This window comes from Gymnoscopelus braueri, assembly GCF_963280865.1.
Source record: "Gymnoscopelus braueri genome assembly, chromosome: 15".
In the NCBI taxonomy this organism is placed as follows: Eukaryota; Metazoa; Chordata; class Actinopteri; order Myctophiformes; family Myctophidae; genus Gymnoscopelus; species Gymnoscopelus braueri.
The window spans coordinates 40,817,054-40,835,000 of NC_137620.1; the positions used below are offsets into that span (position 1 = coordinate 40,817,054).

Sequence of the window (17,947 nt, forward strand, 5' to 3'; positions counted from 1 at the left end):
ATGAATATGAGTTGAGTTGAGTTACCGGTCTGTAACTCTGAATGGAACAAAATGGACAGATACTGATGTTCAGATCACTTACACATGATCATAACTATGACAAAAGGACGTAGACATTGTTGTTTTTATTGCCTTCTGTGGTCGACAGGAAACATTGAGAAAAACAAAAGCACAAATATAGATACAAAACAAACAATAACGCAAAAAACAGACAAAACTAATTAACATCAACAATTAGATAAATAAAATGACCAACACAAAACAATGATCTCAAACATAAAAGCAATATAGACAGACATAAATATAAGACCAGAGTAAGTAAGACCAAAAACTAAATTAATTTAACATGAATATCCCATCATAAAGAATTTTTAAATTTAAATATAACATACCACGCCATACTCATCATGAGCTCAACTAAACAGAGGAACACATACTGACAGGCTCTGTGTGCATAACTGCAGCCCTGATTTCCAGACGGGGTTTCCTGTTCCTGTTGATTGGCTTGTAGGCAGATTTGAACCGTAAACACATATAATAATGTAGGCCTGACCTCGACTAAGTCGACTAGTCGACTGGTTAGTCGCGGGGGGTCCGAGTCGACTAAGTGTCTCTTAGTCGAGTCTAGTCAAAAAAAAAAAAAAAGGGCCAAAAATGTTTTAAATTGTTTTTTGGCCAAGTCTACACCTGCAACCACACGTAACTTCCACTTTATTCTTCTTATTCCTCGTCTTTGTATTGGTATTGTTTGTGTTGGAGCGCCTCAGTGCGGCTGCAGAGTTCATGTGCAACCTCTTCGAGAGAGAGAGATAGAGACACTAGAAACTCTGCTGGAGACAAAACAAACTGTGTAGACTTGGCCCTTTGAAATAAAATGTATTTTGGCCCAAAAAATAATAATAATTTTTTAAATAATAATTTTTTTTTAGTCGACTGCCAGTCGACTATTGGCAATTAGTTGCCAATTAGAGTCGACTAAACAAATCCTTAGTCGGGGACAGGCCTATAATAATGACACCTTCAGGAAACCGGGAACTGATCAGTCAGCCGTGTTGTCACATCACAGGTTTTACAGGTGTAAATCAGTGAGTGAAATATGGTTTTGTGCTAGCTCCATCATTTTGTAGGTAAATAAAACAGCAAAGACTACAGTTCAGTCAGACAACTCTTAGATTGGATTAGAATATATATTTATTAGCAATATATATTTGCAAGCTTAAGCATGGTATAGAAACAAGAGGAAGCATGGTTTGGCGTCAGGCCTCTGAATCCATTCATTCCCTGTAAGGATAACATTTTAATGAATGTTACATGCCAATTAGCATTTACAGGGAATGAATTAAACCCCCAACACAGCAGAGACCCCCAAAACGGCATGGGAGCACAGGGCCTGACGCCGGACCAACCATCTGTGAGAATGGTGGAGCTCCATGAACCTGTTTCTTACTAACATGATAATGTTCCTCAACTTTTAAACTTTAAGTTTAGCTAAACAAATGCAGCATGCATCCATGTGTTCAGCGAGCCTGATGAATCCAGGTACCCGCTGCTCCCTGAATTCAGGAGTCCTAGACGGTATCCTAATATGGCGTCCACGCTGTGCCGCACCAACTCGGATTCGAAGAGGACATTCTATATTTATTTCTTTTTCAAAGAAATCTGCTATATATATATACCATATATATATATAAATGAGGTCATCCTATGATGAATGATAACTATTGTTTATCATCCATAATAAATAAAGTGTACTGACTATGTGTGTAAAGACGTGCTATCTTTACTTAACATCTGAATCAGTACCCAACTATACCTGAGCAGCAATTTCTAATAGACTGAGCTTGATATGATTAGCCTGACTACATAGCCATAAAAAACAACATTTTTTAGCGCTATAGGAATAAACCAACATTTTTTAGCACCATGACATCACCAACTAAACTAAATCCCCAGCAATCCACCCGAGTTGTAATTAAAGCGTCAATAATGCGCAAGCAGCATTTATTGAATTAGCAATAGAACAGCGTGAGCACTCGTACTCAGAGCTTTTATCCTGCAGAATGTCATCCTTATTAACCAGAATCTACGTAAGCTCCTGAGGACCATCGCCCCAGAGATTTAAGAAAAGCAATCTTTAAATTAAGCAATCAGTATTGCGGCAAGCGCTTTTATTTTATTAATAGCAGACTTTACACAGCGTGCGCACTCATAAGCTTTTGGGCATGCAGGATTTCATTTTTGTTAAATCGAATGTATCTAGTATAGGCTCCTGAGGACCATCGCCCCAAGGATTTAAGTGAAGCTGAAGGCACAAGCAGCGCTGCAGTTGTCGCCGCTCCAATGCGAAGGGAGTGCGCTGTGTAGACGCTTGGAGAAAGCCCGCAGCTTGAGCAGATCTCTCTCAGCTTAGCAGTAAACCAGGCTCTGGTCATCGGCTTGCCGCCATCAGTGAGGAACAGAGGATCATTTGGGGCAGACACCGGCCTGGTTGCCAGGTAGCTCAACATAGAAGTGAAAGGACAAAAATCAGAATTATTCCTTGCGATGATCACAGGAGTTCCTTTACACCACTTATCAGTTTTTGAATGTTTCAAATACACAGTGAAATACGCATGCTCTATGGTTAGGTCTGAAAAACAGAGATCATGCAGAGGATTGAATGCCAGTGATCTAGTAATAAATTCTCCACATCTCATAAACCCATAGAAAGCCATTAACAAGACTGCCTCCACCATTTTATCCACATAGGGCGTGTACACCCGTGATCTTAATTTGGACACCAGCTGTTGCACCAAAGTGATTGTAAGAGGTAAGCGTTTGTCATTGCCTTGGAGTCGCTCTTTTTTGAGACCGTTGAGAAGCAGACGGATTGAAGATTTCCTAGAATACTATCTACTGATGGGTCTTGGCAACGAAGATGGAACTGAATGCCGGCTATTAAAGCTTTGATGGACTGAGGCTGCAACTTGCGGGACTCAAAAGAGTGGACTATGAATGCGCATACCATAGGGATATTCACAGGTAATGGCGGGCAAGCAAAACGGGCACAGAAAGAACAAAAGAACCACCATGCAGAATCATAAGATTTTAATGTGCTTTTTGCTAAACCATTTCTCATGTATTTGGCAGCGGAATTCAGCAAAGACAGGAGAGGACTTTCGGTGCCTAATCTAGGATCGCCTGGTGGAACCCCGGGCAAGCCAGGCCGCTTGGCTTTGCGTCTGGACACAATTTTTGGAATTCCTGAAATTTGAATCGAGACAGAGCATCAGCTATTTTGTTCTCGTACCCTGGAATGAAAACGGCGTGCATAATGAAATTTCCCTTAATGCACGTCCAGGTAAGACGCCTCATAAACTGATTAATTACGGGAATTGAAGAGCGCCCCTTGTTAATTATATGCACAGCGGCCTCGTTGTCACACAAAACTGTGATCTTTTTCCTGGACCACTGGCTACCCCACAGTAATGAGGCTACGACAATTGGGTACAATTCGAATAACGCTATTGATTTACTACCCTCTGGCATATCAGCCATTTCTTTTGGCCAGCTTTCCGCGAACCATTCTCCATTGAAAAACCCCCCGAAACCCACGGAAGGCGCGGCATCTGTGAAAAAATTAATTGACGCGGATGTTTCTGCTAACTCATTATAAAAGAAGGAAATGCCGTTCCACTGATCCAGAAACAGTGACCAGAATCTTAAATCTGACTGGCTTCCTTCGTCTAACATGATAGACCCCTGCAAATCTTTTGTCGTTTTGGACAAATCTAAAAGTCGGGAAATGAACGAGCGCCCTTGTGGAATAATTCGCATGGCATAGTTTAAATGGCCAAGCAGAGAAAGCATTTCCCTTTTTAGCACCGAGGCTGCCGAAGTGAAAGATTTGATAATCTCCCTGATGCGACACAATTTCTCTTCGGGAAGAGAGGCTTGCATGAGGACACTGTCCAGCATGATGCCCAAAAATTCTATCCGAGTGCAAGGCCCTACTGTTTTCTCCTCAGACAGAGGAACTCCGAATTGTTTGAAAACATCTCGTACTATTGAGATGCAACGCGCCGGAGGTGACCCGGCGAAATCCACCACTAGAAAATCATCCAACAAATGCAATACGAAAGGCAATTTGTAGGTGTTGGACAAAATCCAGCATAAAGCTTCTGATAGCGTGTCAAAAATCCGAGGGCTGCTCCGACAGCCAAACGTTAGTTTAACGGAAAAATACAATTTGGACCGCCATCTAACCCCGAAAATATGCCATTGTGAAGGATGTAATGGCATGACTTTAAAAGCGTCCGTAATGTCCGCCTTCCCAAGCCAAGCGCCCTGACCTGCAATTTTTAGCATTTGAATGGCATTATCTACTGTGGCATAAAATAAGGAAAACGGGGCCAGAGGAATTAAGCTGTTAATGCTCGGGACTGGCCCTTTATACCGGAAGCGCCATGAAAGACGCCATGAAAGACGGCCGCATTCGTACAAGCTCCGTAGCATCGCAACGTTTTTCCATCTTTTTAGTATTTTTTAGCCTTCTCTTTTTTCCCTACACCGTCGCGTGTCTAAGGAGTTATGACAGACAAGCACTTATGGACATCAGCACAGCGATTACACACAGAATTCCGGACTTTTTTGCCGAAAACCTCCCGCTCGGCTGGGGGGGGGGTGGGGTACCCTTTGTTCCGGCCGGATCAACAACATACCCCCGTCGAAAAAGACCGTGGCGGCGAGGCACTAGAGCGGGTCTTCTCGTAAGAACAACAAAACGTGGATATAAACCTGCACTGCCTTCAATCCTGCTAGCGAACGTTAGATCTCTGTGTGAATCAAGAACAGTGACCACTATGGACGACTTACTGGCGCGCGTTAAATACAACGCAGAGACGAGGAGGACCTGTGTTGTTGTGCTAACAGAGACGTGGCTAACGGAGTTAGCATCTGATTCTTCTATCACTCCTCCTGGCTTCACCGCGTATAGGAAAGACAGAGACCCTGTACTGAGCGGTAAGCAACATGGGGGGGGAGTTTGTGCCTTGATCAACAACAACTGGTGCAAAGATGTTAAAATCCTAGACAGTCACTGCTCACCAGACCTTGAACTTTTAATCATAGCCTGCCGTCCTTTCTACCTACCACGCGACTTCAGCATCGTGATTGTAGCCGTTGTTTACATTCATCCTGGAGCTAATAAGGACACAGCTATGAGGGAATTACACCAGGCGATCAGTGCACAAGAAAATCGCCACCCGGACTGCGCAGTCATCTGCCTAGGCGACTTCAACCGGACAGACTTAAAAAAGGTCTTTCCCAAATTCCACCAGCATGTCGCCTGCAGTACCCGTGGTGACAATATTCTTGACCACTGCTACACGCCCTTCAAGGATGGATACAAAGCTCTCCGCCGCCCACCGCTAGGAAGCTCTGACCACGACGCCATCCAGCTGCTACCTGCCTACAAACAGAGGCTAAAAAGGGAGCCGGTCGTTGAGAAGGAAATCCGAATCTGGTCTGAGGACACAGACGCTATGCTACAATCCTGCTTCTACCAGACTGACTGGGGGATGTTTAAGAACGCCGCTGGGAATAACATCAACGAACTCTCAGACTCAGTCACTGGCTTTATCAGCAAGTGCATAGATGACATAGTCCCAAAAAAGACAGTTCGGATCTATCCCAATCAGAAACCATGGATGGACAGCGGAGTACGTGCACATCTGCATGAACGGGACGCTGGTTTCAAATCTGGCGACGTGGAAACGCGCAACACGACGCGCGCGGCCCTAAACAGCGCCATCAGGAAGGCGAAAAAGGCCTACACAAAAAAGATGCAAGACAAACTCAGCAGTGGCGACATCAGGAGCACATGGCAGGCAGTACACACCTTGACAGACTGCAAAACAAGAACCAGAAGCGAGGTGAACCCGCCTGCCTCCCTCCCCAACGAACTGAACACTTTCTACGGCCGGTTTGAGATCAGCTCCAACCGCGGCAGCCAAGCGGGGCCATCAGCAGCACCAGCAGAGGAGAACCCTCCTCTAACCATCTCGGAGAGAGAAGTGCGTACAGCCTTCACACGGGTCAACATCCACAAGGCAGCCGGACCTGATGGGATTCCAGGCCGGGTCCTTAAGACATGTGCAGACCAGCTGGCGGGTGTCTTCGCTGACATCTTTAACCTCTCCCTCTCCCTGGCTGTGGTCCCTGCAGGGTTCAAAATGTCAACCATTGTGCCCATTCCCAAAAAGGCCAAAGTGACATGCCTGAACGACTGGAGACCTGTTGCTCTCACCCCGATCGTCAGCAAGTGTTTCGAGAAACTGGTGAGGGAATACATCAGCTCCACGCTACCTGCCTCGCTGGATCCGTGGCAGTATGCATACCGCAAAAACAGATCCACCGACGACGCTATTGCCATGGCTCTCCACACCGTCCTCTCGCACATGGACAACAAGCTGCTGAAGGACAAATATGTACGTATGCTGTTCGTGGACTACAGCTCAGCATTCAACACCATTGTCCCAGCAATACTTGACAAAAAGCTCAGACACCTAGGGCTACACCCAAGCATGTGCGACTGGATACAGGACTTCTTGTCCAACCGACATCAGGTGGTGAGAATGGGCAGCATCACATCCGACCCCCTGACCCTCAACACCGGAGCACCCCAGGGATGCGTGCTGAGCCCTCTCCTCTACTCCCTGTACACGTATGACTGCATAGCCACACATGTCTCCAACACCATCATAAAGTACGCGGACGACACGACAGTGATAGGCCGAATCGTCAACAACGACGAGTCTGACTACAGAGAGGAGATCAAATCACTGGCACACTGGTGCCGTGAGAACAACCTCTCTCTTAACGTCGACAAGACCAAAGAACTGATCGTGGACTTCAGGAGGCCGCGGAGAGACCATGCGCCCATCCTCATCGACGGTGCTGCAGTGGAAAGGGTCAGCGAGTTCAAGTTCCTCGGAGTACACATCGAGGAGGACCTCAAATGGGAGACGCACTCCACACACGTGAGGAAAAAGGCTCAGCAGCGACTGTACTGGCTCCGCCGCCTGAAGAAGCTCGGAGTAGGACGTCGCATCCTCAGGCTGTACTACAACAGTTCTGTCGAAGGCATCCTAACAGGCTGTGTCACGGCCTGGTACGGGAACTGCACTGCCCGAGAAAAGGTCAGCCTACAACGAGTAGTGCGATCGGCAGAGCGGATAATGGGAATCGAGCTCCCAGCGCTCCAGGAACTGTACAAAAAGCGGTGCGTGGTCAAAGCCAAGCGCATCATCAAGGACAAGCACCACCCAAGTCATAGACTGTTCAACCCCCTACAACGACCGCGACCGGGCAAGGGGCTCTACCGCAGTATCAAGAGTTCCACCACCAGATTTTGGTGTAGTTTCAATCCAGCCGCTGTCAGAATGCTGAATGGGGCATAAGCCTGGATGAGTTCAGCAGCCTGACAGCAGGCGGCGCAGACTTTTCTGGCTCTTCCTGAACACACCTGTGGATTATACCAGGGACAATGACTTGGACTTTAGCCCCCCCCTCGGACACACCTGTGGACTACACCAGGTACAAATGACTTTTTGTTGCACTCCCTCATGGAGCTACATGCGGATTATACTAGGGTCAGTCCACTCTAGGTGGACACGCACTGACCTTTTGCACCTTAATCCCTTGTATAACGCACTGACTTTTTTTGGGTCTTTTTATTGTGCTCCTTAAGCACCTTAACGTCCTTGTCTATCATGCACAGTATAAGTATAACATGCACAGTACAATACATTGCTGCTATGCTCAGGCACCTTAGTTTAGTTTTTTTAGTTTTATTTATTATCTCAGGTAATTTGTAAATATGTAGATAACTTGTCTGGCCTTCTGCTGCTCTCTTGTTTTTGATCTCCTTCCCACCTGCCCCCCACCCTCTTCTTCTCCCCCCCCCCTCTTCTTTCTATGGAAACTAACGTTGCGATGGGAACGATGTACAAAAAAGAATTTCACCCACTTTTTTACCTTGTAAACCTGTGATGTGACAATAAAACTGATTCTGATTCTGATTCTGATTCTTTATGAGGGGCTGACAGGTCCACGATTAAACGCTTTTTCCCTGAATATTTTCTCGTGGCAATTCCAATGGGGCTAACCCTAAATGGGTTGAATGGCGATTTGGAAAATGGACCTATCATGTACCCCTTTTTAATTTCCTTCTCCAGTAGCTCGTCTACCACTAGCGGATCCTTAATGGCGGATTGTAAATTTGGACACACATGTGTGATTTTTGGAAGCCAACATAGACCAGCTAAGAATCCCTGCACTAGTCCGGTGATGAGATAGTTGACCCAGCACTGGTTCGGATGATCTTTTAGAGCCGTAGAAAGAGCAGGGACGATCACAGGCGTGGATGGATGCAAATCATTTATTTGGCTGATTTTGCAGCCGGACGGACCCTCCGTGGGCACACAGACCGTGGGTGGCTGTCTGCGCACCAGCTGCAAATATGCATATATTTACAATTATGATATGTGCAAACATTTTCATTGAAATTAATGCATATGGGTGTTTTAGTGCCCGGAGCATAAGGCACCTGTCTTTTGCTGGGGCCAAACGCTGCAGCTTGAGGGCCGAATGCCGCCGGTTGCTGGCGAGGAGGCCGGCTCTCACCCAGCGCCAGGAACGCAGATTTTGGGCATAGATTGGAACGGTGGCTGAACGATGAGCATATGGTGCAGGAGATGGCTTGATGGCCCGTGAAGTGCCTGCTGATCAGGCCTAAATCTACCACTGCCCAATCGATCCTCTGATTAAATCTTTGAATATACATAGCTGCCTTGGAGGAGAAACTTTTGTGATATTCGAAAAACAGCATCCCTCCATAGGATAGAGCCAAATCTGCGATAATGGACAGGTAAGTATCTAACTCTACTCTCCTATCAGGATACACCTCACAGATTGTGTCTCTGTACACGCCGAAAGCTACGAAAAATTCGGCTAAAGTAAGAGATTTTGATAATCTGGGATCGCTCTCCTTTAACAGAACAGAGAAATCGCCACAATCCACCATCCTTTTCTCAGACGAATCTGCTGCGTTAATCAGAATTTTGATGAGGTTAACGTCCTGCCCTGTTAAAGCAAGTAATGTATAACTTATTAATCTCATAATTAACCCATGCCCTGTTAAAGCAAGTAATGTATACTTATTAATCTCATAATTATCCCAACATGATATAATACAGATATCGGTGCAGCCTGCGTACCTTCGAGTATCTGGGTCCTGAGAACGTCAGGAATAGCCCCTGCTGGGGAAAGAAATGCTGCTCCTACCGCTGGCGCCTGGACTGCAGTTCCCAGGTTCCTCCTGGGTTTGACTGCCGGATCGACTGCTGCTGACGTCATCGTGACGAAGGGAGTCGCTGCGGAAGTACCTGCGCTGCCATCGACCTGGGTGCTGGCTCTATTTTCCAGCATGATCAGCCTCTGGGTCATGCTGGATAATGATGATTTAATATCGGTAAGCGCGTATAGCACTTCTGCATTCTGCGCAGGGGCCGAAGAAGCGGTGGTCGGAGCTGGAGAGGCCTGAGGAGGGGCAGTCGGAGGAGCAGAGGAGGCTGAAGGCGTAGCGTGAGCAGCGTCAGCAATTTTCCGCTGTTTTGGCGGAGCTTTGGCACCTTTTCCCCCGCTTGGACCGCGCTTCTTCGCCGGGGCTTTCCCCTTCTTGCCTCTGCCGGTTTCAGTTTCTAGATCTTCCGCCAGACTTTGATCTTTCTCTAGCAGAAACTGAAACAGCTCCTCATGGCTAAACCCGTGTGGAACGGGTATATTATTTACGTACAATGCCTCCAGGATCCGCACCACTGGCCAGTCACCCAGCTGTTTTTGGACTACCAGCCGGGAACTACGGCGCCGCTGATCAGACGCAGAGTCGATCTCTTTGGCCGGGGGACCCGGAATTTCCTCCGCACCCCGTTCGCTCCCCGTGTCCGTGGAGGAGGAGGACATGGCGAGGAGTACGAACGACCAGGAGATGATGAGTATATAAACTTTCATGGGCGGCAGCGGTAAGCAGCGAACGGCGGCAGCAGGTAAGCAGCGAACGGCGATAGCAGGAACTCAGCAGACAGCAGCAGTAGTAGCGACACACGTCAGCTCAGCAAGACAGGGCAGCTAGAGTGAGCAGGTAACAGCACAGTACCTATAACCACCCGATCAGGAGGAAAGTGCATGTGACTAGTCACCTGATCGGTTGGCCCAATCCCTTGAGTTGCCTGGCCTGAACTAGCTCCGTAAACTGCGCCTCATTTCTGCACAGAACCTATAAATGTGTTCCAGTCATACTATTTGTAAGCAAGATGCCATTTCACATTCTTTTTTAAAGGTGTTTTGTTGCTGGTCGGGCTAATCTCTTTTGACATGGGTTCCCAGATTGCTGTCGGGCAGAAACCCTTGTATCTCCATATTTAAACATTTCATATTTTTTTCGTAAATGAATGCCCTACTGTTCTACTACAGTGTCATACAAAAGTAGTAAAAAATAGCCAAACGCAATGTAAGGATAAGGATAATTCCTTTAACAGGTCCTTTCATGAAAGTCCTTGCCGTCTTGTTTCCAATGAGGGCCTGTGAGCAATTAGGGGTTAAGTGTCTTGCTCAGGGAGAAATTTCATTTCATCGACACATTTGCTGGCCTGGCCTGGAATCGTACCTGGGGCAACCAGGGCCTCTGGCTCCCTAGGCGGGCTCACTAACCACTCAGCTATGGCCGCATGTAGTTCAGCTGTTTTGGTTATTAATGTAAATAATAAATAAAGTGAAAGTGTTTTTTTATAAATATTGAACAAATGAAAAGTATTAACAAGAGCTTGTGCTTAAATAACTACATTGGATCCATTTCCTGAAAAGTAGCGTTTTTTGGACATACAAGGTTTCCACCCAACAGCTACAGTTTACTTCCCATGTGGATCATTTGGATAGGCAGTCATATTGTCCTGTAAATGACTACGGGACGGGATGGTAGTGGCCAATTCACCAGCACAAGACCAACACCGTCGCTCGCTGCACTGGCATCGTGTCTGTACCAGGAAATGTCGTACTGTTGTTCATGATCAAAACATGTAAAGATCCCTGAGTTACACCAACATTGTTCTCGTGAAGTAGTTTTGTAATTATTATAAAGATTGCTCTGTCCGTTTAGTGACGAGGCTGTTAACAGCCCACTACTGACTGCCTTGCGTTGCCAACACAAACCCAACAATTACATTACAAATCGACGTTCGATTGGCTGATCAAAATTGACAAAATGACAGAAAAAGGTGAGTCACAGCAATCTGAGAGAAAGACAATAGAGAGAAAGAGGGCAGAAGAAAGTAGAGTCCATTTTACAGCTAGTACTCACGTCCCACGCTACTGTTTCACCGCTGTATGTAGAAATGTCACTGCACATGATATTATTAAATATTAGGGCGCCTAGGGGGTCCTCAGAGTAACTACAGGGGGGCCGCCAAATTATTGTGTGATGGGGACTTTTTTTTACACTAACCACTTGAACCCTATCATCCCTATTCTTACATTAGCCGAAAATAGCCGATCTACAAGCTCACAGCGCCTCGCACTGCGAGGCGCTGTGAGCTTGTAGATCGACTATTTTCGGCAAATAGCTCTTGGTGTACAGGGGAAAAAAGAGCGGACCAATACAGAGCCAAAGGGCACGTTTACAACGTATTGAAGGTTTAAGTGGCTAAATGTCTGAAAACACATTCAACATGAATCCAATATGTAATGGGGGGGGGTCCCTGCTTCATCTCTCTCTCAGCTAGGGGGTCCTTGGCCTGAAAAACGTTGAAAACCCCAGGTGTAGAGGGTGGCACGGGTCTGCCCGGCAACCAAAGACCCGAACCGAGAACTGAGCCGGGTCCAAAATATTGACTTGTCCCTCGGGTACGGTCGTGCTCGGTCCAGGGCATCTGAAATGGATGGATTTGTAGTCTTATGTGGTGGTGGTGATGATGGTGGCTGGGATTCGTAGTTTTTCATTTAGCAGTGATGGCCTGCAGGGTGTTGGTTCTCTTCATGATGTTTGGCACAAACAGCAGTCCTGAAGCTCTCTCGATGGTGTCTATGGGAACCAGAAAGCGCTCCAGCGGGGTCTTCTCGTCGACGGGCGAGTTGGGCATGATGTAGGAACGAAGCTCCACCCCGTTTGACCCCTCCAAAATCAACACCTGGACACGATAAACAAATAGTAAAAATTCATGATAATGGCCAGGGGTGCACATACAGTAACTGGTCGTCAAAATGCATGCTGAGCGGCACATCAAACGAAGGGAGGCGCTCTCGCGTACCGACCGCTGGGACAGGAATTTACTTCCTGAAGCCACACTCACACACTCACGGTGATGCACGCGTCCGCCCCATACACACCCTATACTATACTTTTACTTCTACTCCACTACATCTCAGAGGCAAATATTGAACTTTTACTCCACTACAATTATTTAAAAACTTTAGTTACTAGTTACTTTGTAGATATAAATTATTATATTATAAAATATACATTAACCACTTTAGCCCTATTTTATACTTAGGCTATTTGAAAATAGCAGATCTACAAGCTCACAACGCGTCGCGATGCAACGCGTTGTGAGCTTGTAGATCTGCTATTTTCGAACATTTTTGTACTTTTACTTTTGGTACTTTAAGTATATTTACTGATGTTTTGACCCATATGTTGTAAAGTAAAAAAAACAAAAACAAAGAAAGAACTTATATTTAAGTTATTTGTAGTTAATTCATCGTTTTTTTTACAAAGCCTAAAAGGCAAACTGAAATGTAATTTTCATTCATATGTTCTAATGTTCAATGCCAAGAACACACAATGAAATTGTTAATCGCAATTGTTTGTGCGACAATTAACGGTCAAGTAAAATGTCATGATTGTCACAGGCCTAGTGGAAAGGGGCCATAAAAACAGGAGGCCTACCTTGAAGAAGTGTGTTGGCACGGCAACGTGGTTTCGTCCCAACACCTGGTACTTCACATACAGCTTCCCATCAGGCTCCTGTCTACACACACACACGCACACGCGCGCACACACGCGCGCACACACACACACACACACACACACACACACACACACACACACACACACACACACACACACCAAACATAAACACACATAGCAGTCATGAACAACAACATCAATCAACCTTTATCCAAACCTCGCTAATGATTTAAATTCACTAGGTTTCAGTTCATTCCAGGTGTGTGTGTAGGTGTACTATACCTGGGCAGGTACAGCGGTCAGGTGTGTGTCAGGTGTGTGTGTAGGTGTGTGTGTGTAGGTGTACTATACAGGGGTCTATTCCACGAAACCTGGATTAGGGATAAACCGGGTTTAAACCGGGTTTAATCGGCTATCCTGGCTTAAATTATCCAGGAATCGGTTTCACGAAAACTGAGTTAGCTCGGCAGATTAACTTAGCCAGTAAACCTGGATATGTTTATCCATGATCCTGTTTCACAAAAGAAAATTGAAGCAATCCTGCCTTAGTTACCATGGTAATTTAGCTGTGAAGTTAGCCTGGTCCGGACCAGGCTAACAGCCAAGCTTTATTAATCCAGTGCCTTGTTCTTCAAGTTTTGTGAAATAGCTGTTAGTCCAATGACTCCAATCATAAACCAATGAGTTTTTCCACACTTATTCAATTCTTATGCGAAAATCGAAGATCTACAAGCCCGAAATGTTTTTGTCTTATGGCGGCCGGGGGTCCCCAGCCCCCCATGGACCCCCGCCCCCGTGGACCTCCGGACCCCCGTGGACCCCCGTATACCCCGGACCTCTGTTGGGGGTCAACGGGGGTCCGGGAGTACACGGGGGGCCGGGTACTCCCGGCCCCCCGTTGACCCCCGGCCCCCCTTTGACCCCCGGCCCCCCGTTGACCCCCGTGGACCGGGGACCCCCGGCCGCCAAAAGGCAAGCTTTTCACTTGTAGATCTTCGATTTTAGAAATTAGAAAATTATTCTAAGTGTGTAATTATAATTCCAACATTCACTTAAACTCCTTATGTTTAAGCCTAACTGAATTATATATTTATGGATTTGTATATAAATTAATTGCATATTTTTGGACAACTTGTGCATTTAATTTCTCTGCAATACTTTGCCACGCTTTCTCCCTGGATCTATATTTATTGTGGCTGTGTTTCCTCTCTTGCTTATTATACATTTTACTTCCTTGTATGATTTCATGAGCTGCTGCAGTGCTGCTGTTCAGCCACAGAGAAGAACGCCACTCTGGTTTTGGGCTCCATGATTGGTCAAGTTCAAGTATTCTGCTATCGACTTTCATGGTCTTTTATAGGAATATGTGAACTCACATTCAGCCTGGTTTAACGATCCTGGCTCGACAAACCTCTCCTTCTCAGCCCGGCTTGGCGTTCGTGGAACTGAATAAACCAGGCTGAACGGCGCAGGCTTGTCAAACCTGGATTTGCCTTTCAAACCAGGATAATTTAATTCCGCTTTCGTGGAGTAGACCCCTGGGCAGGTACAGCGGTCAGGTGTGTGTGTGTGTGTACTGTAGGTGTACTATACCTGGGCAGGTACAGCGGTCCGGTGTGTGTCAGGTGTGTGTGTGTGTGTAGGTGTGCTGTACCTGGGCAGGTACAGCGGTCAGGTGTGTGTGTGTGTGTGTGTGTGTGTGTGTGTGTGTGTGTGTGTGTGTGTGTGTGTGTGTGTGTGTGTGTGTGTGTGTGTGTGTGTGTGTGTGTGTACTGTAGGTGTACTATACCTGGGCAGGTAGAGCGGTCCGGTGCAGACGTAAACATTGCGGTAACGCGTGGTCAGTGAACGACACATTTGCTCCAGATTGTTCCATGCCTTCTGGTTCATATGAGGATTCTAGAGCAGAGGAGAGGATGACTGTTATTATGGTGTGTGTGTATCAATGCATCACTGTGTGTGGTCACACCAGTACAACCACCACTACAGAAATACCATCACTGTGGTCACACCAGTACAACCACACCAGTGTTGATTTTGACAGCAACTTTTGATTTTGTTTTAGTAATAGTCTTTTGAATAAAATTCCATTTAGTCATATTTTAGTCATCTGAAATGTTTTAGTTTTTTAGTCTAGCTTTAGTCGACTAAATATCATAAGATTGTAGTAGACTAAATCTACATTTGATTTAGTCTACTAAAAATGTATGTTGGCGGTGCCTTGATGGCGTCGTAATGGCTGATCTTACACTTGGTTGCATGATGAAAATAGACGATCTACAAGCTCACAGCGACGCGTTGTGAGCTTGTAGATGTGCTATTTTCAGAGCAACACCTGAGCGCAACCAAACATAAAATGTCTTGTCTTCTAGTTCTACTGGATCTCTTCTCCACTAGTCCCTCACTTTTTTATTTGTTGACGAAATTGTCAATATATTTAGTCTCAGTTTTAGTCATCATAGCTTAGTTTTTATTTAATCTTCATCAGTGAAAAAAGGTAGTCATAGTCATAGTTTTTCGTCATAGTTTTAGTCGACGAAATCAACACTGAACCACACTCCCTTCTTAGAAATGTAGCGGAGTCTAAATATTTGTTTATTTTATTCATTACACATTTTGTGCCAGGGAAACAAATAAATCTTCATTATAAAAATCTGGACTGGAGGTAAAAACACACCAACATAACCAGCGAAAACCCGATGCATCCCAACAGATAAATATCGGCTACTGCCATCGGTGAATGTATTATTCATTATTATTATTATTTGCCAATACACCGATGGCAGTCAACGAGGCAAATATCGTCCGATACCAACATGCAGCCAATATAGTGGTGCGTCCCTGGTATTATTACAGTACCTGTGGTGAGACGTTGCTCAGGTAGAAGGTGTCGTCCATGGCCTTTTGGTTCCACTTGTGATTGCCTGCTGCAGCCAGGTGACCTCTGTCAAAGCCACTCCCCTTGTAGTCTGCGTTGGTCGATCGGTGGTACACGTGAACGCTGGGAATCAAACCGCAGAAATATCAGCCACCAATAGAGGAGAACCGCACAGAACAGCCACCAATAGAAGAGAACCGCACAGAACATCCACCAATAGAAGAGAACTTTAAGTTAAACTGTTTAAGTTAAACTGTTTAATGGAATACGACGCTGTTAATATTATTACTACTATTATTATTAACAACAACAACAACAACACTAATACTAATAATCATCACCTGTCATCTTCTTTGAAGTTACAGTTGTTCCTGTTTGAAGGTCCAGTGATGGAGGAGGAGTTCAGCTGTTCTATTACCCAGGATGCCGTGCGGGTGCGGGGGTCATAGGAAGTGACATAGGACTCTCTGGTCTTGACGTTAGCCAATGAGGGGAAGCCGTACTTCGCTACTGCCCCGCCTGGTACAGGTGTGCCCCCCTGGTACGCCTGAAACACAGACCATAATAATGAGCATTACATTCAAATCAAACTGCTTCTGATATAAATAAAGAAATATTAATTACCGGTAATTGCACACACTGAAAGTGAACTTTACTGATACCAAGAAAGTGGAGCTCTAAGATCTTTACACTGGCTACCTGTATGTCAAAGAATCGTGAACATTTGTGCAAATCTATGAATATAAATATGTATTTTTAAGTGAACATTTGTAACTCAAATCTTTGCTTCTGGGGGGTCCCTGGAACGAAATATTTGGAGATGGGGTCTACGGCCAAATAATACATATAATTTAGGTTACCTTGACATGATGACAAAGTTTGGAAACCACTGATATTGTAGCAAACAGAAAACTGTTTAGGGTCATTACATTTTCTTGTGAAATCATGAACCATCCAGACCTCTCAGGTCATCTGGGAGAGGTCTGCGTTCTGAACCCAGACTCAGAACTAAGCGTGGAGAAACAGCGTTCAGTTTTAAGCACCATAGGAAGCACCATAGAAGACAGGAAAGCACCATAGGAAGCACCATACGTAGAAGACAGGTAAGCACCATAGGAAGCACCATACATAGAAGACAGGTAAGCACCATAGGAAGCACCATACATAGAAGACAGGTAAGCACCATAGGAAGCACCATACATAGAAGACAGGTAAGCACCATAGGAAGCACCATACATAGAAGACAGGTAAGCACCATAGGAAGCACCATAGAAGACAGGTAAGCACCATAGGAAGCACCATACGTAGAAGACAGGTAAGCACCATAGGAAGCACCATAGAAGACAGGTAAACACCATATAAGATTGCTTGATTGATTGATTGAATGATAATAATAAACAGTTTGCAAATAGTACAGAGGTAGGATTTTACAATGATTGTTAAGAGGATAACATTTAGCCCTTTAAGAAGAAGACAGAGAAGCACCATAGGATCAAGTTACATGGAAAGCTTTTATGTAACAACATAATGTATTGGAGGTCCCTGCTTGGTCTCTCTCTCTGACCCCTGGTCTACACTGACTACAGTAATGAGGAAACAGTGCGTTGACAGTGATGAGTGACCACTAACTAGTGCATTTACAGTATAATAAACGTACTGACCGTCAGGTCGGTGGAGGAGGCCTCTACACTGGGTATGGGGACGACAGGGAGGTGACACAGGAGACCATGGAGGTGTGTGTCCTCCTCCTGATGTTTCTCCTGCTTCTTCTCCCTTAAAGCAGACACTAACAGACCCAGACCCGTTCCCACAGACACCCCCACCCCGCCCACAAACCACCGAGACCTCAAAACCCGCTGCATTCTGTCAGATAATCATTCATGTAATGAGAAGAACGATAACAATGATATTAAAGGCTCTTTTTTTGAGGACAAACTTGGTGCGGTTCCTCTCTCTATGGTTTCATGGGTCGCAGGGTTATGACGTTAACCGGTGTTGCCAGGTTTTGACAGGGAAACAAGCAAAAATGATCCAAGTAGTAGGTCAAACCGATATGTGATGCTTTAGGC

At 45.5% G+C, this 17,947-nt stretch overlaps 2 protein-coding genes across 2 annotated transcripts; both read right to left on the reverse strand.

Annotated features, from left to right (window-relative positions):
• Window positions 1–7,963: 7,963 nt before the first annotated feature.
• Window positions 7,964–11,663, reverse strand: LOC308102454 (uncharacterized protein). Its single transcript, XM_080452179.1, has 2 exons — window positions 9,258–11,663; window positions 7,964–9,123 (listed from the first exon to the last, which is right to left on the reverse strand). Exons 1-2 carry the CDS (start codon window positions 10,048–10,050, stop codon window positions 8,420–8,422), a joined length of 1,497 nt encoding a protein of 498 aa, XP_080308305.1. The 5' UTR covers window positions 10,051–11,663; the 3' UTR covers window positions 7,964–8,419.
• On the reverse strand, window positions 11,655–17,740 carry LOC308101554 (endonuclease G, mitochondrial-like; the record flags this gene model as incomplete). Its single annotated transcript, XM_080450976.1, has 6 exons — window positions 11,655–12,221; window positions 12,980–13,061; window positions 14,790–14,899; window positions 15,860–16,001; window positions 16,220–16,425; window positions 17,540–17,740. 6 exons carry the CDS (start codon window positions 17,738–17,740, stop codon window positions 12,030–12,032), a joined length of 933 nt encoding a protein of 310 aa, XP_080307102.1. The 3' UTR covers window positions 11,655–12,029.
• Window positions 17,741–17,947: the final 207 nt, after the last annotated feature.

Coding starts and splice junctions, on each gene's coding strand:
- LOC308102454 (XM_080452179.1), bottom strand. CDS start 10,050: ATGAAAGTTTATATACTCATCATCTCCTGGTCGTTCGTACTCCTCGCC. Junction 9,124..9,257: donor CAGGACCCAGATACTCGAAG/GTACGCAGGCTG, acceptor TTGCTTTAACAG/GGCAGGACGTTAACCTCATC.